This window comes from Neofelis nebulosa, chromosome 16 (assembly GCF_028018385.1).
Source record: "Neofelis nebulosa isolate mNeoNeb1 chromosome 16, mNeoNeb1.pri, whole genome shotgun sequence".
NCBI lineage: Eukaryota > Metazoa > Chordata > Mammalia > Carnivora > Felidae > Neofelis > Neofelis nebulosa.
This window is the reverse complement of record NC_080797.1, coordinates 6118669-6143449: the sequence shown is the minus strand read 5'-3', so window position 1 is coordinate 6143449 and position 24781 is coordinate 6118669. Positions and strand designations below refer to the sequence as shown.

The following is a 24781-nucleotide window of genomic DNA, read 5'->3' as shown; positions in this document are numbered from 1 at the left end:
GGCTGCTTAAGGATCACAGTTTACCTTTTATTCCAAGCTGACTTCACTCTGGGAAGGGAGAACACTAAACTCCCGTGCCGTACTGCCCCACTAGCTTATCCCAAAGCAAAAGTTCACACCACCATATGCGATTTCACCTGCAATAATCCTTTTTATCATCATATGTCACTAGGAATCCAGAAAGGCAACGGCAGGAATCAATTTCTTTCATATATACGATTCTGCATATATTTTCATTCAATTAAGGTAATTTGGAGAGCCTTCCGGTAATCTGTTACCACTAAACGGCACTCCTGAATGACAATGACAAGAAGGCTTTTACTGACCCTTTGTGTTGATGCAGAGACAACCTGCCCTCAAAAGTGAGCTGCTCACTGCTGTAAAGAAGGGGAATACAAGCCTTTTTCCGGTACCTTCCACTACCTAATGCAGAAGGAAAGCCTTATTTCAAAGATAACTCCCCCAATTCTAAAACACCAGCGGTGGTTCAGCAATCATTTAATAACTGCATAGGAGGGGGGAAAATTACACTATACCATTTTTAAATAGTCATCATTTATCACATAGCCACCATGTATGTTTCTTTCTTCAGGAACAGTCAGTATTTGAACACCAGCACCTCCCCATGCGGAACCTAAATGTTCATCCGGATGACTTCTGACCATGATAATGAGATCCAGCACTCCAAGGACTCAGTATTTTTCCTAACAGCACCTGCCGTATCTCAGCAACACAAATATTTCTTGAATAAATGGATAATCCAAGGTCAGGTTTTGCTTCATTTTCCCCCCTCATTGATCAAAATACCTGTAACTAGAAATTAAGTTCTCCGAAAAAGTTAACCAGAAGCTTTAGCTAGAGAAATGCTCCTGACAGAATTGCATGACACATGAATAGTCCACCATGTTACATGCCTTCTATAAATTGAAGTTTTTGAAAGGTTAGAATTAAAGTAAGATTAATCAAGAGAGTAAATGGCAAAGAGGGTATGTTGTATCCCTTCTGCTTCCGGAATATATGGCACAGGAGAGTATTTTGATGGCAAGTTCTCTAATCAGTTACTGACAAACTGTGTGAGACCAAATCAGTTTCAGAACATCATAAAGGGGAGACTGCAATAATTTAGTTACAAGATGGGTAACTAAACAGGAATAGTAAGAAAGAAGAGCTGGTTAAGAAACTGCTATTACAGAAGGGTGAAGAATGACACCTGTTGGACAAGAACACACAGTCACTGAAAAGGTTAAGTGCTCACTGGAACACAGGAGCTCACCAAGCTTTTTTATACCCTGGTTGAGAACTCATACTTACTTCTATTCTCACCAAACTGCCTTTTGAGGACTAATTCTGGTTCCCAAGTAATGGGAAGGCGAAGCCCTACAGGACCTGAGCCATCTAAGCACTGAATACAAATGGATTTTAAGCAAGGCTGGACTCCAGTTTGGAACTGATCTTAGTTTGGCAGAACTGCTTTCCCATAACCCACGGATTCCTCCTCACCAAAAAATGTCAAGAATTATTTGGCATGTTTTTTAATCATCTTCAGAGATTAAGAAATTTTAAAAAGCTAAAAAACCGTGGTAACGAAGAGGCCGGCTCATATTCCAGGGTATGAAGAAGAGACAGATTTCCAGTTTTAATTCTCTCCAAGTACAGAAAAGCACAATAAATGTCTGTGTATACGTGCGTGCCCACATACACATACATTCGTATCCTTCGACACCGGTACAGCTAAGTCAGAGAGGATTAATGCTTCATTTAGTTTGCATTCGTTGGTATGCCCCAAACACAAATGTTGGGTTTTGGCTGATCATAGCTACTATTTGAAGAGCCCACAGATGTTTGGCAGTACGAGTTAACCAGTACCTAACAAAATAATTTAGACAGAAATCATCAACGATGGCCAAAAACAACAGGTGAAAAGCCGATGGGGAACTTTCTCCTATAGGAATCACATGGACAGCACCTAAAACCCAGCCATTAATCTTAACAAGAGCTACAGTCACAAATCATACGCCCTCATAGGGCACCTGGGGGCTCAGTCGGTTGAGCATCCGACTTCGGCGCAGGTCATGATCTCGCGGTTTGTGAGTTTGAGCCCCGCATGGGTTCTGTGCTGACAGATCAGAGTCTGGAACCTGCTTCGGATTCTGTGTCTTTCTCTCTCTCTCTCTCTCTCTCTCTCTCTCTCTCTCTGCCCCTCCCCTGCTCACACTCAGTCTCTCTCAAAAATAAACATTTGAAAAAAAAAATTTTAAACATCATGTGCCCCCTGATGCGAGGCAACAAGAAATACCCAGCACCACCTATAAAGCATTCTTGCCAAAAATGCATATCTCTATGTGATCAAGCCTCTCTGCTTAACCACCAATTAACAGAAACTACAGGGCAAGGAGACACCCATGAAACACTAGTGACTAAAAGGATGTAATCAGCCAAATGTGAAACGTGCAAAACGCTACAAAATGCATGACCCAATTTTTTCAGTGAATAAATGGCAAAGAGAAAAATGGGGGAACTACTATAGAGAAACAGCAATCAAATGCAGAATGTGTGGACCTTGCTGAGATCTCATCTTGAACAAATCAACTGTAAACATGCATCTATATGGCATTTGAGGAGATCTGAGGGGCTATCTGATAATATTGTTTTGTTTCTTTAACAGTGTGATAACCGCCTGAGGCTCTGCATTTAAGAGTCATTATCATCGACAAGGCATGTGACTGACATAGATGTGGCCAGAAAAAAAAATGAAATAATGATAATCTCTGAACTTGCTTGAAGATATTTCAGTAGAGATAGGTGTAGGGAGGAGGAACACAAGAAATAAGATTGGCCATATGTTGGGGTGCCTGGGTGGCTCAGTCGGTTGAGCGCTGGACTTCAGCTCAGGTCACGATCTCACGGTTCGTGAGTTCGAGCCCCGCATCGGGCTTGCTGCTGTCGGCACAGTTCCTGCTTGGGATCCTCTGTCCCCCTCTCTCTGCCCCTCCCCTGCTTGCATTCTCTCTCCAAAATGAATGAACATTAAAAGATTTTTTTAATAAAAAAAGAAAGAAAATCATTCCTATGAGTACTCACTGCTCTCTTTCAAGAATAAGACACTATTGTTTATAGCATATAAACTTGACCAGACCAGGGTCACTCACTAGCTGGATGACTTTGAAAAATTTCCTTATTAACCTTTCTGTGCCTCAGTTTCCTCACCCATACTAGTTACTATACCAACCTCACAAGGTTGTAAGGATTAAAGGAGTTAACAGAATGTGCTTAGAACAGGGTTTGGCACACAGTGAATGAGCTATTATGATTATTTCTGCCACACAGACTGACTCTACAAGTTCACTCTCTCAAAGAACATAAGCTTCTTCAGAGTAGGCTCTACATCTAACTCTTCTTGAAAGACCCCAGGGCCCCTTATCATTAGCAGTATATGTGTCTGTTAAGTGTTTCATTTGTGCCCATTTATTTAATCTTGGAAGAGGTGCTCTAAAGGGGAGCGAGTATGCTTACATACACTTGATTTTCATTTCTGGTTAATGTTCACTTAATTCTACCTAATGATCAGATGAACAGCAACCCGGGTGTTTTAAGTTTCTTCTAGTACATCTTTTCATGTAGACACTTGTGTCTCGACTTTGAAAGCACTCGTAAAATCATGTCGTGAGAATTTCAAGTATTTACTATACCTTATTTGAAAACCATCACCCTCAATTTATAAGCTAAATTGAAAACCACTTTGATGGGGCACCTGGGTGGCTCAGTCGGTTAAGCATCCGACTTCGGCTCAGGTCACGATCTCGCGGTCAGTGAGTTCAAGCCCCGCGTCAGGCTCTGTGCTGACAGCTCGGAGCCTGGAACCTGTTTCAGATTCTGTGTCTCCCTCTCTCTCTGACCCTCCCCGTTCATGCTCTGTCTCTGTCTCAAAAATAAATAAACGTTAAAAAAAGAAAGAAAACCACTTTGATGGGGCGCCTGGATGGCTCAGTCAGTTGAGCGTCCCACTTCTGCTCAGGTCATGCTCTCCCGGTCTGTGAGTTCGAGCCCCGCGTCGGGCTCTGTGCTGACAGCTCAGAGCCTGGAGCCTGCTTCCCATTCTGTGTCTCCCTGTCTCTCTGCCCCCTACCCCCCCACTCATGCTCTGTCTCTCAAAAAAATAAACATTTTTAAAAAAATTTTTAAAAAGAAAAGAAAAGAAAACCACTTTGATGAATTGGAGATCTGGTTGGTAACACCTTCTGGAAAGTTTCCACATCACTTCTGCCCCATATCTGTCCAGCCACAAAAGTTTTGTCAAACAGCCCTGCACTGCTAATAGCGAAGTTCGACTGGCACATGGGAAACTTTCTGCACTGTGGGAGAATCACTCATTTTTTTCTCATGCAAAAATATCACACATTAAGTTTCTCTAAATGATTATTAAGGTGCAATGGCTACTCAAAACCTTCTTTCTTCTAGCAATGAAAACCATGTTTCAGGAGAAATGAATGTTCCCATTACTTTCCAGATCAAAGATAATCAGGCAACATTCCCCTTGGAATGGGAGGAAGTACAAAGGGAATATGTCAATGTCGCCTCTGCCTACACCATTACTACAATTCTTGGGCTTTAATTTGTAAAAAGCTGTTTTCAAGCAGATGGATTTTCCATTGGCAGTTTTAGCATGAGGTCCGTGAAGATAGTGATGAATCTCCTGGATGCTAGTTGGGCTTATGGCAAATCCTACAAGATCTCATTTTTCAACTAAATTCAGCATATAAACTTAAAATATAAATAAATAGAGGTGCCTGGGTGGCTCAGTCAGTTGGACATCTGACTTCAGCTCATGTCATGACCTCACAGGTTTGTGGGTTTGGGCTCCACATCTGGCTTTCTGTTGTCAGCATGGAGCCTGCTTTAGATCCACTGTCTCTCTCTGTCTCTGCACCTCCCCTGTGTGTGCTCTCTCTCTCTCTCTCTCTCCATCTCAAACATTAAAAAAAAATCAAATCAAATAATAAAATATAAGTAATTCTATAGAAATTTAAATAAAACTTGTTAATCTCCAATAGCAGCGTTGTTTCTTATGATTGCTGAAAAACATAGCTGAGCTTAATAAATTCCAAATGATAAAATTTTAGTCACTGTGTATAGGTTTTTTGCTACATAAAATGGAAAATTAGAAATTTAATCAGGTGTGGGGCGCCTGGGTGGCTCAGTTGGTTGGGCATCCGACTTTGACTCAGGTCATGATCTTGCAGTTCGTGGATTCGAGCCCTGCTTTGGGCTCACCATTGTCAGTGGGGTGCCCACTTCTGATTCTCTCCTGCCCCCCTCCCTGTCTGCACTTCCCCTGCTTGCACTCTCAAAAATAAATAAAACATTTAAAAAAAAAAAGAAATTTAATCAGGTGAATTTCCTAAGCTCTTAGTGTAAAGGTAGAATGGCTTGACTCCCCCTCCACGTCTTCCTTCGCCTGGTTTACTACACAGCCTACTTCCAATACAATCAGATACTCTCTTGAGCAACACATCATCTTTTACAGACACTTCTTATCAGGTCACTAAACTTATTAATGACTTCCTCAAATTTCTGCATTCACGAAACATCCTTCCTCCTCTTTATTGTTTCCTTTTTACTATTACCAACTTAAAACCAATTAGGGATCCTTATTGTAAAAGAGTAGTTTCACAATTAAATGAGAATCTGTGGTTAGAATACCTCCACTTTTTTCTCCAAAAATATTCTGATGTGCAGTATTACCAAAAGCAATCACTACCTGTAATCTAATTTCTATTAGTGACTTCAAGAATAAAAGTCAGCTCTGGAGCACATAACTTTCTACATAAAGCTCCTGTTGGGGCGCCTGGATGGCTCAGTAGGTTGTGTCTGCCCTGTGATTTAGGCTCTGGTCATGATTTCAGGATTCATGAGCTCAAGCCCCACATCGGGCTCTGTGCTGACAACTCAGAGCCTGCTTGGGATTCCCCCCACTCTCTGCCCCTCCCCCATGCTCTCTCTCTCTAAATAAATCAGAAGAAAGAAAGAAACATCCTGTTGCTTATGCAAACATCCCCAAGTAAAACAATTTTTTAAAGCTACTAAAAAAGTTTTTAAAGCTACCAAAAGTATAAAAGCTACAAAACTCAATACTACCCAAATGTGTCTTCAGCCAAGACCTCTACAGCCATGGGATCCTTAATGAGTCTTCTCATCCAAATAAGAAAATCAGAATGCTAACACACTAGGGTAAATTTGACATCTATGAAAGCACTTCTCAAAAAGTGTTTCTAGGTAAATCTTCCCCCACCAACAAACAAACAAACAAAAACAACAACAACAAAAAACACTGGTTTTATAAACCAAAGCAAATCATGTTCTAAAGAACCATGTTTACAAGTTCTCTGATTAAAGCCATCAAGATATGATCATTCAAAACTTGGTCATAAGTCACATAAACACCTTTACAAGTACAGAATCATGATCTCCAAATGATGAATGATGAATTAATCAACCTTCTAAACATAAGCACTCTCAATCAGAAAGAGTATCTTTCCCTGAAGTAGTCTTTCGTTTAGACTTCAGAATAATTTGACAACCCAACAGGGTTAACAGAAACATAACACCGTTGTCTTAAATAATTGTAACTTCATTTGTTTACTTATTACCTTAAATACATACTAACTTCATATAGAAAAAACCAAAAAGCAAGTAAATGCAAACTATAATTGATCAAAAGAAGGCCATGAGATGCAAAGTGGATTTTTATTGACGATCTGTAAAAATCCGGTTCCAAAATTAAATGTGATCTCACACCATGTGCGAAAACACCCCCACACATTTCCAATAAAGCTCCACTAACTTGTAACAGGCGATTGTGATACACTCATTGGAATAGTGATAACACAGTATGAAAAACAAAAACTATGTGAAAGTCAAACAATGGGAAAAAGTGAATCCTTCAGAGCTTCCATTAGTCATCAGAATCATCTTACAACAAGTCTTTCTGACTTATGATGGAGAATCAATCAAGCATGTGAGGCCACTGCACGCACTCACTGGGTTCTTCACGATAATTGTGTGCTCTTTGCGCTCCGTCCCCTCCTACAACTACCGTATGACACAGAAGTGTTTTTAATGAACTAAATCTAAGTCCTTCTGAGAATTCTGAAACATCCTGAGAATAAGACGGGAGATTCTGGCCCTACAGGAGGTCCTATTCGATGAGAAAACGCTATTTCAAGCCCTTTAGTTTTAAAGAGACAGTGACCGCCTTTAACATATAAAGTGAATGTCTATATCCCAAACGTAAACCTGGTTGTCTGCAAACATTACAAAGTTGTACTTTAATCTTTAGAACAGGACCGATCTTGGAAAAAAGTTAATGTACGTAAGCAACTGGAAAGTTAAACGTTTAGTACAAAAATAAATACCATCAACTTAGAGCCGGCCATCCCTACCAACATCCCTGCTCCAACCTTCCCTTTACTTGAGTCTTCTGCTGAGGTCCCAGCCAGCAGAGAGCTCTGCTTAACTCCAAAGTAGGGCAGGCCCATCGCTGGATCTTTGAGCCCCGTTCTCCAATCAGGAAAGCAGCTCTCAGGAGACCCATGGCACCCCCACCCCCACCCAGCCCCATGCCGCTCTCTCTCACAACAGCAGGGCAGACGTGCCCTGTACCCCTGCCTCCTGCACCACCTCACCCTGTGTTCAGCTGCTAATCAATGTGTAGCATCAGCAGCTGAACACTCAGAATCAAACCCAGATCAACTCAGGTCCACTACACTAAGAGTCAGCAAGGGCAGGGACCTATTCATTTCCGGACCCATCGGCTCCCCCACTTTCTGGTACCGAGGCGTGCAACAGGTGCTTCGTGAATGAACGTATCAAACGGTGTTGAATCCCAAAAGCTGGAAAACAAAGAGGAGGATGTCCCAAAGTGAGAGGGGGAGATAAAAAAGGAGATGTGAGAAGAGGCAGTGAAGACAACCCAGAAGTGAGAATTAAAGCGGGAGTATTATATATATATATATATGCTTCCTTGTTTGATTCTTCCGGGTTCCAGGCAGGCAGCACCACAAATCTGCCATTTCTGTAACAACGGAGAAGGGACAGAACCATTTAGACAGTCCAAAGGCACTTTTAATCTAGCTAAAGAGCTTTTTATGGACACTGCATACACAACTTTAAGCTTAACAAAATCAGTACATTTCTCTGGTTTTACGTCCACAGCTGGACTAAGTTAGAAAAAAGGGCAACAATGTGAATGCACCTTTACATTTTTTAAATGTCAGCATTTTTCTTAGATTAAATGTTGCCAATATAGAAAAACTAAAAATTAGGGGCGCCTGGGTGGCGCAGTCGGTTAAGCGTCCGACTTCAGCCAGGTCATGATCTCGCGGTCCGTGAGTTCCAGCCCCGCATCAGGCTCTGGGCTGACGGCTCGGAGCCTGGAGCCTGCTTCCGATTCTGTGTCTCCCTCTCTCTCTGCCCCTCCCCCGTTCATGCTCTGTCTCTCTCTGTCCCAAAAATAAATAAAAAAACGTTGAAAAAAAAATTAAAAAAAGAAAAAAAAAGAAAAACTAAAAATTATAATAATTAAAGAGAAACATTTTGTTAAAACATAAGCGAAAGCAAAAAATTATCATAGTAAGTGTATTAAAATTAAAATAGCATAAAATAGAAGTTGTAACTTCATTATACACAGATATATATCAAATATGGGCAGGCAATTGTATACTATCTTTAGTTTAAGGTAAGAGAAGGATAATAATGAACCGATTAAAAAATTGTGATCCTAGGGTCTGGCTGCCCTACTCTGTGTCATGAGTGAGCCACTCAAGAAATACACTGTTTGCTAACTACACTTCAAAGGAAGTCACAAGGTTCAATCAATGGAAATTATAAACATTTTGATTCCATCAGAAAACGTTAGGGGTGCCTGGGTGGCTCAGTGGGTTAAGCCTCTGACTCTTGATTTCAGCTCAGGTCATGATCTCACAGTTTGTGGTTCGAGCCCTGCGTTGGGCTCTGCACGGACAGTGCAGAGCCTGCTTGGGATTCTCTCTCTCCCTCTGTCTCTCTCTGCCCCTCCCTCGCTTGCTCACGCTCTCTCTCTCACTCACTCTCTAATATAAAAAAATAAATATCAAAAAATATTTTAAGAAATTGTTAAAACAGTACATCTTAAATGTTCTCAGCACAAAAGAAAGAGTATTAATTATGCAAGGTGAGGGAGGTGTTAAGTAACCCTACAGCGATCATCGTTTTGCAACATTCAAGTTACACATTGTACACCTTAAGCTTACATGATTACAAGTCAATTACATCTCAGTAAAGCTGGGGGAGAAGAAGGACGTGTATCAAAAAGTGGCCACCATTCTTCCTCACTCTGTGAATAAATAACATGAAACTAGTCACATTGTATTTGGGGATTTTTTTTTTTTTATGTTAACTGAAGAAGAGTCTCTTGGAGTGGGGAGTTCTTAACTGCATTTATACAAATGATATTTAAGTTTAAAATGCGTTTGATGGGGCGCCTGGGTGGCTCAGTCGGTTGAGCGTCCGACTTCGGCTCAGGTCATGATCTCACGGTCCGTGAGTTCGAGCCCCGCGTCGGGCTCTGTGCTGACAGCTCAGAGCCTGGAGCCTGCTTCAGATTCTGTGTCTCCCTCTCTCTCTGACCCTCCCCTGTTCATGCTCTGTCTCTCTCTGTCTCAAAAATAAATAAACGTTAAAGAATTTTTAAAAATAATAATAAAAATAAAATAAAATAAAAAATAAAATGCGTTTGCTGGGGCGCCTGGGTGGTTCAGTCAGTTAAGCGTCTGATTTCAGCTCAGGTCATGATCTTGTAGTTCATGAGTTCAAGCCCTGCATCGGGCTCTGTGCTGACAGCTCAGAGTCTGGAGCCTGCTTCAGATTCTGTGTCTCCCTCTCTCTCTGCTCCTCCCCCACTTGCGCTCTGTCTCTTTCTCTCTCTCTCACAAATGAATAAATGTTAAAAAAATTTTTTTAAACAAACAAATAAATAAATAAGATGCATTTGTTGGGGGCATCTAGGTGGCTCAGTTGGTTAAGTGGCTGGCTGGCTCCTTATTTCAGCTCAAGTCATGATCTCATGGTCATGGGATCGAGCCCCACATCAGGTTCCACACTGAGTGTGGAGACTGCTTGGGATTCTCTCTCCCCGCCTCTCTCTCTGCCTCTCCCTCCTCTCAAAACATATAAATAAATTTTAAAATGTTTTTAATGCATTTGTTTTAGCTTTATAAGTTTTGCTTGTTATTGAATAGAAAACTTACTCTGCATTCTTTTAAGACTGGTGTCCTAATAGAGAACACTAGTCCACATTGAGGTAGGGGGAGGCAGGAGGAAGAAACAAGCTTTGTTTCAAAGAAAAAAATGAAAACACTCTATGTGGATGGTTCCAAAAAATCGACCTTAAATCATGAAATCTCTGAGTACCATTAAAGACTCTGCACCACAATCTTAAAAGAGAACTTTCCTCAGCTTGTAGTTTGCATTATGGTGAAATCCAAATACCTATGCATATCTTGTCATAACTCATACACATAAATATACCTTTCCATACCTGTATACATCTTTCCAAATCTACTATGATTTCTATATGTATATACATCTGAATATCTATAAATTATCTGCACATCTATATACAACTTTCTATACCTACAAGCATTTGAATACCTGTATGTATCTATTTCAATTTTGAGCAAAAACAATTTACAATCAAGAATAGAACTATTATTATTATTATTATTATTATTATTATTGTATTTGGAAAAAGAATGAGAAATGGAAGCTCTTTGAGTGTAAAATCGCCATGGTTGGTTAGTTGAAACAATCGTGGACACATTCCCAATACCAAGATGGATATGAAAAAAAAATAAGTAGCATAGGATCATAAAGTTTGTAGCTTACTTTGTGCCTTTTCACAGAAGTTTATCTGAAAGCCTAAAGTAAAAGAGATAAGTTCCAGTTCATTGACTGTAAATCAAACAAACCAAAATTAGAACATGACATTGCATTCTTATATCACATTTGAATAAAACCGATTCAGGAACAGTTCGAATCACATACCCCCCACTAGCAAAGTGAAAACTCTAACACGTGGGCTTTCTTTTAAAAAGTCAGCTCTCTCTGGGGCAGTACTTTATGAAATGAAGCTGAAATTAGATTGAAATTCTAAATTCTGCAATTACCTCAATGTTTCACATCTATTCGATGAACAGAATAGCCATTAGCCCTTGGAAGTCAAGAGTAACTTTTAAGGTAATCTTATCAATACTTTCAATCTACAAATTCAGAACATGTTACAAGTGACTTTTATTAACCCTAATTGCTGACTTAACACTATCTGTGATTAACTACTCCTGATTCAAAAGCTTCAAAAGCAGTTCATAAATTACGAAATCTAAACCAAAGCAACATTTTCTAGTCAATTCGCTAACCTCATTGGTAAAATCATGAACTAATGAGGAGGTACTCAACTTCTTCTAGGAAGCCTGAGAGGGGGTGGTGTCCCTAGGAATGATATGCAGGGTGGGACCTTACAAGTTACAGGAAGAAAACCTGTGAAATCTCCTTAGGAACGTGAGCACATTTCCCAAATCCAGCTGGACCTGATTACGCCTTATGTATTCATTTATATAGATGTTAATTTTTTGTAAAATGCACCCAGTAAAATAAGCTGTTGACAACAAATTATTTAAGGTTCTTAAATAAAATATTTAACTATTCTTAAAATATTCTTTCACCCCCTTGGTTTAGGGGGTGAATGCCTGGTTTTCTCAATAGTCCACCTATGACTGCGTTTATTAATGCCTTCAGAAACAACATGGGAAATTCAGAATGAGTATCACTACTCATTCTGTATTTATGGGAATTCAACCAAAACTTCTAGGAAAAGAGCCAGGACTAAAAGAAGGATGTGTTTAAGTACTCTCTCCCATCCAATTATCAGAATGCTTAGGATTCTAAGATAAAGATATCACCTATCGGGTACAATACCGGAAAAATCCCAACGTAGCTACTTTGCCCAAGAGTAACCCCCTGCTTACTGGCTAACCACACAAATGCCAACACAGGGGGAGTGGGCACCGGGGAGCTCCGGGCTGGAGGACCCAGGGCAAACCTGGAGGCAGCTACCCCTCAAGTTCAACTTGCGGCCCCAGCAGATGTGTGGCAAGAACAGACTTCAGAAAGAAAAAAGTCGGAGATCCGTGGCCCTTGTAAGCCTAAGCAACTAAAAGCCAGCCCAGCCACTCTCCCACGGGCCCAATGAGGTGAACACAGGTCGGAAGGAGAGGAAACTGGTTCTCTGTCAGCAGCAGTGGCATAGAGAGCACAGAGGAACCCCACCCTCAGTTCAGAAGGCGGGTCTCCAGCTCTCCCTGCTGAGCTGAAGGCAAAATCCACCTGACAGCTGGAGGGGAAACTGATGAAAGACTGAAACAAGTTGAAGGCAATAGTCACTCTTCTCTTTTCAGCTCTAAATATAGTTAGTGTTCGCTACTAGTTAGCAAAATTAAAGGGAAGCAGGAGAGGAAAACAAAATAACTATGAATGGAGAAAGGAGCAAGAAAAATAAACTTGAAAGATACAAGAAAAAGGAGTTGGGGCTGTTTGCACAACTGCTAAAAATAAGTTACAGGGTAATTTTAAGAAACAGAAAAAAAAATGCTTAAATGTATATGTAACTGATAATGTTACAATGTCACCAATTACTGTTCTAACCACATGGGAGGTTAAATACACCTTAGATACAGGAATCAACACAGGTAGATAAAAAGGGAGGAGGCTGAAATGCTCACCACCTAAGTACAGACTTGTTCTTTTTATCTAGTTATGGATACAGCGACCAGGTGAATGGATCTGTCCATCTCTGCATTATTTCTCCCTCAGAAAAGACTTGCGGGTGGCTCAGTGGGTTGAGCTGAGGTTCAGCTCGGGTCATGATCTCACAGTTCATGAGTTCGAGCCCCGTGTTGGGCTTTGTGCGGACAGTGCGGGTGTGCTTCAGATTCTCTGTCTCCCTCTCTCTCAAAAATAAAAATTTTTAAAAATAAAATTTAAAAAAGCTTGCTACCAGACGCGGAGTTCACAGGCAAGGAGGGTTCAACTAACTCAAACATAATGGCTCACCTTGGAATCCCACTTAATCCTATCAATTAAACCAGACAAAAGGCTATTAGCTAAATCTTTCTAGAGCTCCCCTAGCTCATTAAACTCAAAGGGCAGGGAGGGGCCAAGGGGACCACCAGCAACCTCGTCTGAGAACAGAAAGGTTGGAGGAAAGAAATGATGAGGAAAACTTCCAATATTCTCAGCTTTATAAAAAGCCAGTTTGTGGCTAGGCTATAATTAGTCCATCACTATTCATTCACAAATGTTCAATTTTTGAGGTCACCCGTATCTCAATTCTGTCTTTCCACGCACTCGCTTCATGTACTACAACTCCAGGAGCACGAGGTACCAGTTCAATCTGTTGCAGGTAACCAGGTAATTTTGAAAATCTCAGGGGCCTCCTCCCACTTTTTTATCCTGGTATCTGTAGGCTGGGACTAAATTTTACATGATCCTCCACTTTGAATCTTTTCATTTTATCTGGTCCCAGGTAAGTTTGTTTGCATTAAATCTTAACCCTCCCCCCCCCCCCAACCAAGACTAAATACCCAGATGTATACACATGACAATGTGTTAGGAAGATGTATACATATGACAATGTGTTAGGAAGCGGTCAAGAGAACTGGAGCTCTGTGGGGCTTTCTCCTCCCCTTTCTCACTGGGCCACCCTCTTTCCCACACTCCTCCTCAACCTCACGCTCTTACCCCAATCGTGAGAGCCCTGCACTGGCCAGGACTGGAAACCTACCATTATGGTATCTGCCAGACAAAGTGAGCTTGTCTGCATTAGTTTAGAAGGCCATTTAGGAGGTGAGCAAGTGTATACAAAAACAAAAGGCAGAGAGTATTTGCGAAAGTAGAACACGAAACAAAAAATGTTAATCCAGGGTCCTAGTTCCAACTGTGAAAGTCAAGTCATTTCACCTGAACCTCCGTTTCCTCCTTTAACTATAAAATTAAGAATAATAATGAGGGGGGTGTCTGAGTGGTCCAGTCAGTTAAGCATCCCACTTCGGCTCAGGTCATGATCTTGCAGTTCATAAATTCGAGCCCTACATCGGGCTCTGGAGCCTACTTAATTCTGTGTCTCTCTCTCTCTCTCTCTCTCTCTCTCTCTCTCTCTCTCTCCCTCCCTCCCTCCCTCTGCCTTTCGGTGGCTCACACTCTGTCTCTCTGTTAAAAATAAACATTAAAAAAAATTAACCAAAGCAAAAATGAGCTATTGGAACCTCATCAAAATAAAAAGCTTCTGCACAGCAAAGGAAACTATCAGCAAAACTAAAGGCAACTGACAGAATGGGAGAAGATATCTGCAAATGACATATCAGATAAAGGGTTAGTATCCGAAATCTATAAAGAACTGATCAAACTCAACATCCCAAAAAAACAAATAATCCAGTGAGGAAATGGGCAAAAGACATGAACAGACACTTCTCCAAAGAAGACATCCAAATACGAATCAAAACCACAATGAGATAGCACCTCACACCTGTCAGAATGGCTAACATTAACAGTTCAGGCAACAACAGATGTTGGCGAGGATGCAGAGAAAAAGGATCTCTTTTGCATTGTTGGTGGGAATGCAAGCTGGTGCGTCCACTCTGGAAAACAGTATGGAGGTTCCTCAAAAAACTAAAAACAGAACTACCCTACAACCTGGCAATTGCACTACTAGGCATTTATCCACGGGATACAAGTGTGCTGTTTCGAAGGGACATTTGCACCCCCATGTTTATAGCAGCACTATCGACAACAGCCAAAGTATGGAAAGAGCCCAAATGTCCACCGATGGATGAATGGATAAAGATGTGTGGTGTGTGTGTGTTTGTGTGTGTGTATATATATACATATACATATATATATATATATATATATGTACATACACACGATGGAGTATTACTCAGCAATCAAAAAGAATGAAATCTTGCCATTTGCAACTACCTGGATGGAACTAGAGGATATTATGCTAAGTGAAATTAGTCAGAGACAGACAAATATGACTTCACTCATATGAGGACTTTAAGATACAAGACAGATGAACATAAAGGAAGGAAAGCAAAATTAATAGAAAAATAGGGAGGAGGGGAGCCTCAGTGAGTCAGTTGAGCATCCAGCTTTGGCTCAGGTCCTGATCTCATCACGGTTTGTGAGTTTGAGCCCCGAGTCAGGCTCTGTGCTGACAGCTCGGAGCCTGGAGCCTGCTTTGGATTCTGTGTCTCCCTCTCTCTCTCTGCTCCTCCCCTGCTCACGCTCTGTCTCTCAAAGATGAATAAACATTAAAAAAAAAAAAAAAACAGGGAGGGGAACAAAACATAAGAGACTCTTAAATATGAAGAACAGAGGGCTCCTGGAGGGGTTGTGGGAGGGGGGATGGACTAAATGGGGGAGGGGCACCAAGGAATCTACCCCTGAAATCACTGTGAAATCAGCACTATATGTTAACTTGGGTGTAAATTTAAAAAATAAATAAATTTTTAAAAATTAAAAACAAAAAGGAATAGTAATCAGGTAATCTTATCTTAGAATTTGGGAACAGTGTGTCGACACCTGCTATGCCTGTGAAACGGCCCCGTGGGGCTTTGCGTTATCCCGGGTCCCCTTCTCTGGGTTGATGGTGTAACCCATCGAGGGTGCGGGACAGGGGCATCGGTGGTTTCCAGCTTCCCCGGCAGTTCCTTCCAGCTCCCTCACACCCGGGTCTGGTACTGCTGAAAATGGACTATGGGCCACAGTATACATCCACACTAGTGTAAAGAAACTCAGAGCCTGGCACGTCTGGGTGGCCCGGTCAGCTGGGCGTCCGGCTCTCGATTTCAGCTCTGGTCATGACCTCGTGTTTTTGTGAGTTCGAGCCCTGGATGGGGTCTGCGTTGACAGTGCGGAACCTGCTGGGGACTCTCCCACTCTCTGTCTCTCTCAAAATACATAAACTTAGAAAGAGAGAGAGAGAGAAAGAAAGAGAAAAAGGGAAGGAGGGAAGGAAGGGAGGGAGGGAGGGAGGGAGGGAGGGAGGAAGGGAGGGAGGGAGGGAGGGAGGGAGGGAGGGAGGAAGGAAATCAGAACCCCCTTACTGGGTCACGCCCACAGAGCAAGCTACCCAGTCTTGCTTCCAACAGGAGCAGGAAGAGCCTCGTGTGTGCTGCCTTCCAAAATCAGCCTCAAAATTGTGGCATGTGGCCCCAACTGCGGAGTTATTCAGAGTACATCATTAGGGCCCTAACATCCAAGGATTGATCTCAGCTTGTCCAAAATTTGTGTTTTCGTTGTGCTCAAGAGTGGTTTCCGCAAGATTTGCTTCCTGCTGTGCTGCTTCCTGCCTCCCCTTGCTTCACCATTCACTAACTGAAAAGGGGAGCCGCCCTAATTCACTAATTCCAGCTTGCCTGCATCATCCAGAACCATTCGTGATTTCATAAATACTGATCAAATCCGGGGTGCCTGCAGAGCTCAGCTGACTTCGGCTCAGGTCAGGATCTCACAGTCTGTGGGTTCGAGCCCCGCGTCAGGCTCTGTACTGACAGCCTGGAGCCTGCCTCAGATTCTGTGTCTCTCTCTCTCCCTCTCTCTGCCCCTCTCCCGCTCATGTTCTTTGTCTCTCAAAAATAAATAAACAATTTTTAAAAATACCGATCAAATCCTCTCCAAAGTTGGTTTTAACTCGGGATCTTGTCAGTGCTCCTAAGCCATTTCTTTTTTCTGCCTGTGGCCAATAAACTACCCCATTGACTCTTTGGCTATGTAACTAAAGCCTATATTATCATCTCCAACCTGTTCACTGAAGCCCCCGTGTACCTGGGCGGGGCAATTTATGACTGTGACTGCGGCAAGTATCGAACCTCCGTGAGCCTCCATTGTCTCATCTGTAGAACACAAGAGTACTACCCAAAAGTGCTTTGTGATGATTAGCACATCTACAGGTCCAGCACTGCGCCTGGACCAGAGGTTATTACGACCACAGTAATTACTCCTGGTCCCTCCCTCAGGTGAGCAATGGCTGTGGCACCTTCCCCATCGGGACCAGCTCCGCCTACACAAAACCAGTCCCCCTCCTTTTACTTCCTGTCACCCTAAGGGAGGAAACAGGGAGGGACTCCAGACAGCACGGGGATCCCCACCCCGGGCTCTACATTCTGCCACAGCCCTTCCTAGACACAGCCTGGTGTCCTGGTGTCCACGAAGGGGGATAGTTTCCCTGGCAAGATCCCAACCCAGATCTCAGGGATACCGGCATCCATCAGGGGGAGCCGCTTAGTGTCACTTAGTTTTTTCAGCAAAGTCAGACAACGAACGCACTACCAAATATGTCTGGCAACGCCTTTCTGGTTTCCCCCCTTTTAAAAATTTTGTCGGAGCGGTCTTTGGTAAGCGGAAACAAGGTAGGCCCTGAAAAAGCTGCTGTGGTGTCCACCTCGATCATCTTTCCACGTCGTGGAGAATGATGTGCTGTTCAGGAATCCAGCTGTAGCAACGGCACCGTCTTTCCAGGGGCCCATCTTGCGTTAACTACTAACCGATGCTCCCTTTGACTGTGTAGCCCCAAATTAGGCAGATCTTGTCACTCCTGGCCCTCGAATCATTTCTAGAAGTACACGTTACTTCTCAACTTGGCCAGGAGTGTGAGGAGACACATGAAGACTGTGTCTCCTCTTCTGGAGCTGGGGGGATAAGGGTAGAAACAAAGCAGAGACAGTAATTTGCCCCAGATGACAGATGTAGTCAGGATGCTGACATCAATTATGAACTCTTTTGCTAACTGGGTTCCTTTGCCATGGCATGTGTAGTGTTGAAAGAGTTCCACTACCTTTCAAACCTATACTGCCCCCCCCCCCCCCGGGCCAAAGTGTAATTAAAATGTTCCAGGGGCACCTGGGTGGCTCAGTGGGTTAAGTGTCTGACTTCGGCTCAAGTCATGATCTCACAGTTCGTGGGTTCGAGCCCCACATAGGGCTCTGTGCCGACCGCTCAGAGCCTGGAGCCTGCTTCGGATTCTGTGTCTCCCTCTCTCTCTGACCCTCCCCTGCTTGCACTCTATCTGTCTGTCTCTCTCTCTCTCTCTCAAAAGTAAACATTAAAAAAAAATTTTTTTTAGGGCACCTGGGTGGCTCAGTCGGTTAAGCATCCGACTTCAGCTCGGGTTATGATCTCGTGGTTCGTGGGTTTGAGCCCCATGTGGGGCTCTGTGCTGACAGCTCAGAGCCTGGAGCCTGCTTTGGATTGTGTCTCCCTCTCTCTCCCTCTCTCTGCCCCTCTCCCACTCACTCTGTGTCTCTCTCAAAAATAAATTTTAAAAAAATTTTTTAAAAAGAAAAAGAAAGAAAAACGCCCCCTAATTCAAAATGCTGCTGTCGACCCTCCAGCAAGTTTAGAACTGTGACATAAAAAGGAGCATCAGGAAGGACAAGGCTCCAGAAACAACCCAAACATGGCTGGCGGCTTAGAGCTCCCACCCCCTGACTGCAACTTAAAATAATCTCCCCTTTCTATTCCTGAATCTGCATCTCTGCTGGCAAACATTCTTCCCTCAGACCTGATGGCTGAAATGACTTAGAGCTCGGAGAACCTGTGTGAAACTGTGTTATTGACCAGGAAGAAAGGCTGGGTTAAAACCTGCCTCCACTGGGCAAATTACCTGAAGTGGTCAGTTCCCTAATCTACGAAAGGGGACTGTGCCCACCTCCCCTTCGAGGGTGCTGGTGAGCATCAAATTAGGTAGAGACCATGGAAAAGACCTGTGTTAACTATCAGTTTCCCTTCTTAAGTTTAAACCTGAATTGCAGTTTCCCAGGTTGTGTAATTTGGGCCGTATCTCTACCTCTGAGACATGGAGGTCGCAGAGGAGACTGACCTGGATTACGTATGAAGGAGCTGTGATCTCCTGACCCCTAGAAATCGGGGAAACTCTATGTGCCCAAATCCATCCAGCCTCTCCGATTAGGTAAACAAAGCGGAAGGAAAACAGAGACTTTTCGGAAAGAAGACAACAGGACTCAAAAAACACAGGGTTAGCTAATATCCCATCTCAAAACAAGTTTCAGGACACATTCACTAGAAAGCACGTGACAGCGAAAGGTGAGAAAGTGTGCTGAAAGCATGGTTTTTCTACTTTTTGTCTTTGAAGATCAGGGATGCTTGATTTTCAAGAGAACACAGAAATGCAGTGTGCTTTGCGGGGGGACCAATTTGCTAAGCTGCGCTTGTTTTAGGTTATGTCAAATAAATGGTAGAGAAATAGTACTCAGCACACTGGGAAGAAAAGGCAAGAAATTCTAGGTTTGGAACTATACCCACTGTCTGCACAGTTCAGTTCTTTAAAATCCAGATAAAGGAATCTCCCCGTAGTTCTTGAAAACCACAGACTAACTGGTAAAACAAATAGTCAAATATAATCACAGATAGGGTGTTTCCCACATCTTTTATGTATTTCAATATTACTGGGAGAAAAAAAAAGTGCATTGATTTTAAATCTTCATTTTTTTCTTAACAGATATGTGTCATTACACTTGAAAGTTTTGTGTGTTTATTTTTGCATTTTTTTTTTTTATTATTGAGGTATAGCTGACATTACATTAGTTTCAGGGGTACAACTTAATGAGTCGATACGTGTATATCTCCAAAAATGGTCACCATAGTAAGTCTTGTTAACGTCCATCGCATACACAAACAACTTTTATTCTTGTGATGAGAACTTTTAAGATTTGCTGTTAGCAGCTCTCAAATACGCAATATGGCATTATTAATCATAGCTGCCAGGCCGTACATTATTTTGTGTGTGTTTAAGAACAATCAAGCTATCATCTTTTCATTTAAAATGGTATTTATTTATATGGGTGCCCTGGTGGCTCAGTCAGTTAAGCATCTGACTCTTGATTTCGGCTCGGGTCACGACCTCACAGCCGTAGGACTGAGCCTCGTGTCAGGCTCTGCACTGGCAGCGTAGAGGCTGCTTGGGATTCTCTGCCCCCCCCCCTCAAAAATAATAAACATTTTTAAAAAATTGATATTTATTAACTGTTCAGGTGAAGCTAAGTAGGTAAGGACTGGACTGGTCCATAAGTTTTGTTACACATCTGCATTTAAGACCCAAGAAGAAAAAAGGAAAAACTGCCTGCCTAGAACAGCTCATTAGGAGAGGTACCTACAATGTATACTTTACATTGTATACAATGTATACTTTGTAAACTTTGTATACAATGTATACATTGTATACTTTGTATACTACAATGTATACTTTAGGACTATTTCCTGTAACAAGTACTTTATAAATGCCTCCAGAACTGATCCTTCAGAATCAATTGCAGGTTCTAACTATTCTAACCACATTTATTTTTTTTTTTTTTTTTTTTTAAATTTTTTTCAACGTTTTTTATTTATTTTTGGGACAGAGAGAGACAGAGCATGAACGGGGAAGGGGCAGAGAGAGAGGGAGACACACAGAATTGGAAACAGGCTCCAGGCTCCGAGCCATCAGCCCAGAGCCCGACGCGGGGCTCGAACTCACAGACCGCGAGATCGTGACCTGGCTGAAGTCGGACGCTTAACCGACTGCGCCTATTCTAACCACATTTAAACTACCAGAGTAAAGTTTAAGGAAGTTTTATATATTCCCCTGCTTTAAGTCTTCTAGAATAAACTTCTTGTGTTTATGAGAGCTTTCAAATCTATACATTTTAAGCGAATAGTAACTCAAGGAGGTAAATAACCATGTCTAATAATAATCCTTTTTTCTGATAGTTCATAATTTTCCAAACATTTCCATGTGCATTACTCTAATAACGTGACCCTCACAACAGCCCGGCCATATGGGTATTATTCCTATCTTAGCAGATGAGAAACTCAAGAGTTCAGAAAAGGTGAGTAAATGGCCCAAGTCACAGCGCCTGCAGAGGAGTGAGCAGTTTCCTGAATCTAGGTAGAATAAAGACCCATCAGGGATATTCTTAAAGGAAAGGCTCAATAATGAAAAGCAGAAATCAGCAGATTAGTGAGAAAGGTGGGACCCAGTAATAATGAAGCTAAAGAAAATGTGTAGTAGATCATGAGGGGTTAGGGACTCGTCTACTAATAGTGAAAGAGACTATTAGTGACACCATATTACAAACAACGCATTGTTGCTATTAACAATGATGATGGAGGGAGGCGCCTGGGTGGCTCAGTGGGTCAAGTGTCCGGCTTCGGCTCAGGTCATGATCTCACGGTTCGTGAGTTCGAGCCCCGCGTCGGGCTCTGTGCTGACAGCTCGGAGCCTGGAGTCTGCTTTAGATTCTGTGTCTCCCTCCCTCCCCACCCCCCAAATAAACATTAAAGAAAAAAAAACATTAAAACAATGATGATGGCTGACATGTATCACATCCTTACTATGTCAGACCCATGCCCTACATGCATTCACAAAGAACCTGTGAAGTGATCATTATTCCTACTTCCCAACTGAAAACCTGAGGGTTAGAGAGGTTGAGTATCTTGCCCTAGGTCACAAAAATCTTAAATCCTGACAAGGGGATTCAAATCCAGGACTCCAGAGCTCTTAAATGTTATGGCATTAGGAAAACAATACTTCCCAATGTGGACCACACTCTTGGGTCACAAATGTCAAGCCATGAAAACAGTGTACAGGGTTATCCAGTGCCCAGCACAGAGCTTATCACACAGAAGGACCTCACATGTCTGTTAGATGAAATGTGTTCCATAAGTCCTGCAACTAGCTGTTTGAAAGAGGAGGGTCATTAACACGTCCCAGGAAGGCAATGTTTTACAGGGCAGCAAGTAGAAACAGATTGGAGGAAGGGGGTGGTATATACCAAACATCTTCTAAGGGTCTGAAGCCCGATCTAAAACCAAAGGTCTCTAGCAGAGGAAGCATGAAAGGTTGGGCTCTAAGCATACGAAGTAAACAAAAAAGGTCCTCAACTGCTCTTTAAGCTCATGGATTATAACCTGGATTGCACTAGACAACATCCGGCGACTTTCAGGTGCTTCTCTTCGTTCTGAGTCAGCAAAAAAAGGTTCAAGAACAAGACACTTATAACTAGCAGGTTCCTCAGCCAATCAAGGCTAGACATGGTGCTGGTACAAGAAAATTCATCAATAATCCAAAGAGAAGTCTATGTCCGCCTTCTCCCTTTTAAAACTAGGTTCCGCTTGTTGGAAAGGTTACTAGACATCAGAAACACAGAGGTGGCGGAGAAGAATGGAGAGCCTCAGAATATTGCCCAACCACAAGGGCACCACCGCAAGCTCTTCCCCATTCCGGAAGCTTCACACACACACAGTGTCCCCTCTGCCCGGAGCACGACAGTCATCTTTCCAGACAGGTCTTCTCTACCCCTCTTATCGAAGCACACCACACACTCCTCTTATCTTCCATCGCAAAACCCCGCTTGCTACCTTCCTAACACTCTTCTCCATGAGTAAGTTTTCTTATGTACCTGCGGACTGTCTTTCCTGCCCCGTCTCATCAGGAGGGAGGAAAATGCCCAACTAACTCTCTGCTGTATGCCCAGCACTAGAGTCTATGCCCAGCACTGGGAAGCTCAACATTTTTAAACCAAAATAATAATAATAATAATAATTAATAATAAATGTATACAGCTTTTTCAAACTATCAGCATCCCTACCCCCACCAAAATAAACTCCCCACCACACACACACACACACACACACACACACACACACAAATGCACTATTTTTATAAGCTTTAGAAGTCACCCATTTTGCAAAAGCCATACAATCCTAAACTGTCGTTTTTCCGCCTCATTTCCAGCAACGACTGGACTGGAGAGCGGTCCTTGTCAGAAAACCCATCTCTTACCTCGTCTGCATACACACATATACACATTGGGCTGTGCAACACAGCAGCGGCCAACAACTACTTCGGTCTGAATTAATCATGAGGGCCTGCACAGAAAGTGTCCTCGGAGCTCTGACATCATCCCGTCTGTACATCACCATTCTTTACGTGTACTGAAATGATCTCCCAGGGAGCGCAAGCAGCCGGGAGGGAAAACTTGAGGGCATCCTGTCTCTGCTTTCCTGAATCACGCACCCTCTCATCGACACGAAGACCCCAAGGCGGTTGAGACAGACCCGGGCACGCGGCTCAAGACACTGCAAGAGCCCTGTCGGGAAGGTTCTAATCAGAGAGTAAAAATGTCACCATGGTGACACTGACCGCCGAGGGTATCGCGACCCATTCTGCTGATATTGTAACATAAGCGGTTAGCTGAAGTCGTCCAAGAGGTCGCTGAGATTCCCGGTTTTAAAAATAACAGGACTCCCCCGAAATCCCCCCGAAAACTTCAGGGAATGGCCCCTGATGGGCTGGGGAGGGGTGGGGGTGGGGGTGGGGGCTGGTGTTTTCACAACACCCCCTCGGTCAGGAGCCACGCGGATTGGAATTCGCCTTCCCAGTGGGGGAGAAGCATTAATTCATTAAGGAGGCGGCGGCCTCGGACGTCCAGACACGACCCAGTACCACCGGGACCCCCTGCCTTTCTGTCTCCTGCGTCTCCCCCACTGAAACCGAATCCAGGGCTCTCGCGTATTTACGGATATTTCCAGCCTGTGCCACGCCAACGCGGTCACCCGGGCCCGACGGCCGTCCGAACTACTAACCTTACAGGTGGCACAGGCCGGAGCAGCCCCTCCCCCACCCCACCCCCGTCCCTCCCCCTCCCCCCTTCCCCTTCCCCCGCCCCCCGGGAAAGTTTGCAGGCGCGGGGGGGGGGGGGTCCCCGCGGGGGGCGCCCAGTCGGCGGGCGGGCCCGGCTCCGGCGGCGCCCCGCGGGGAGCCAAGATGGCCCTGCGCGGGGCCCCACGGCTGCGGCGGCGGGGCGCGGGGGGGGGGGGGGGGGCGCCAGGCCGGGGCGCCGGGGACGCAGCGCCGCCGCCTACCTGCGCGGCGCGGCCCGGCCCGCGGGAGGCCAGCCCGGCGCGGGCCCGGAAACGCGGGCGGGGCGGCGCCAGGTGAGCGGCGGCGGCGGCGGCGGGGGCGGCCGCGGGGGCGGGCCCGGGCCAGGTGGGCCTCCCGCGGGCCCGGCGGGGGCCGAGGGGGCGGGGGGGGGGTGGGGGGTGCGCGGAGGCCGCGGGCCGGGGCCTGCGCGCGGGGCCGGGGCAGGGCCGGGCGCGCGGCGGGCGGGGGCGCGGGCCGCCCCGGTGGCTTCCTCGGCCGGGTCCGGGGGCGTCCGCGGGCCGCGGGGGACAGGCCGCGACGACGCCGACGGCCGCGCCGGGGGGGCGGGGGTCGCGGCGCTGGCGCGTTCCTTACCCTGCATGCTGCTGACGGCCGGGTGGCCCGGCGCCGGGGGCCCCACGGGGCCCGGGGTGCCGCTACCGCTGCCGCCCCCGGAGCCGCCGCCGCCGCCGCTCGGGCTCGGAGCCGCCATTGTTGGGAGTGAGGAGCCGAGCGGCGCCGCGGCGGCTGCAATGCAGCAAGCTCGGCCTCTCGCACGGCCGAGGGGCGCGGCCAGCGCCCGCCTTGGCCACGCCCCCGGCCCGCCCCCGACACGCCTCCCCGGACACGCCTCCCGCCGCGCGCGCGCGCGCGCGCGCTCCGGAGCCCGACGCCGAGCCGCGCCAGCTGCGGAGCCGCAGAACCGCCCAGGGCGCGGGTGCCCGGCCCGGGAGGAAGGCAGCCGGGCTGCCCCGGCGCTGCGGGCCGGCT

General features: G+C 44.8%; 1 protein-coding gene across 2 annotated transcripts in view; it reads right to left on the bottom strand.

Moving 5' to 3' along the window:
• MAP2K4 (mitogen-activated protein kinase kinase 4) overlaps window positions 1-24564 on the bottom strand; it is a 138063-nt gene extending 113499 nt beyond the window's left edge. Inside the window, exons 1-2 of one of the 2 annotated variants that reach the window (XM_058704823.1) lie at window positions 24386-24564; window positions 10921-10953 (exon numbers count right to left, since the gene is read on the bottom strand). In XM_058704823.1, the coding sequence (XP_058560806.1) occupies window positions 10921-10953; window positions 24386-24503 (151 nt within the window). In that variant the 5' untranslated portion in view covers window positions 24504-24564. The remainder of the gene's footprint in view (window positions 1-10920; window positions 10954-24385) is intronic. The other variant, XM_058704824.1, reaches the window with a different exon arrangement.
• Between the last annotated feature and the right edge of the window lie 217 nt (window positions 24565-24781).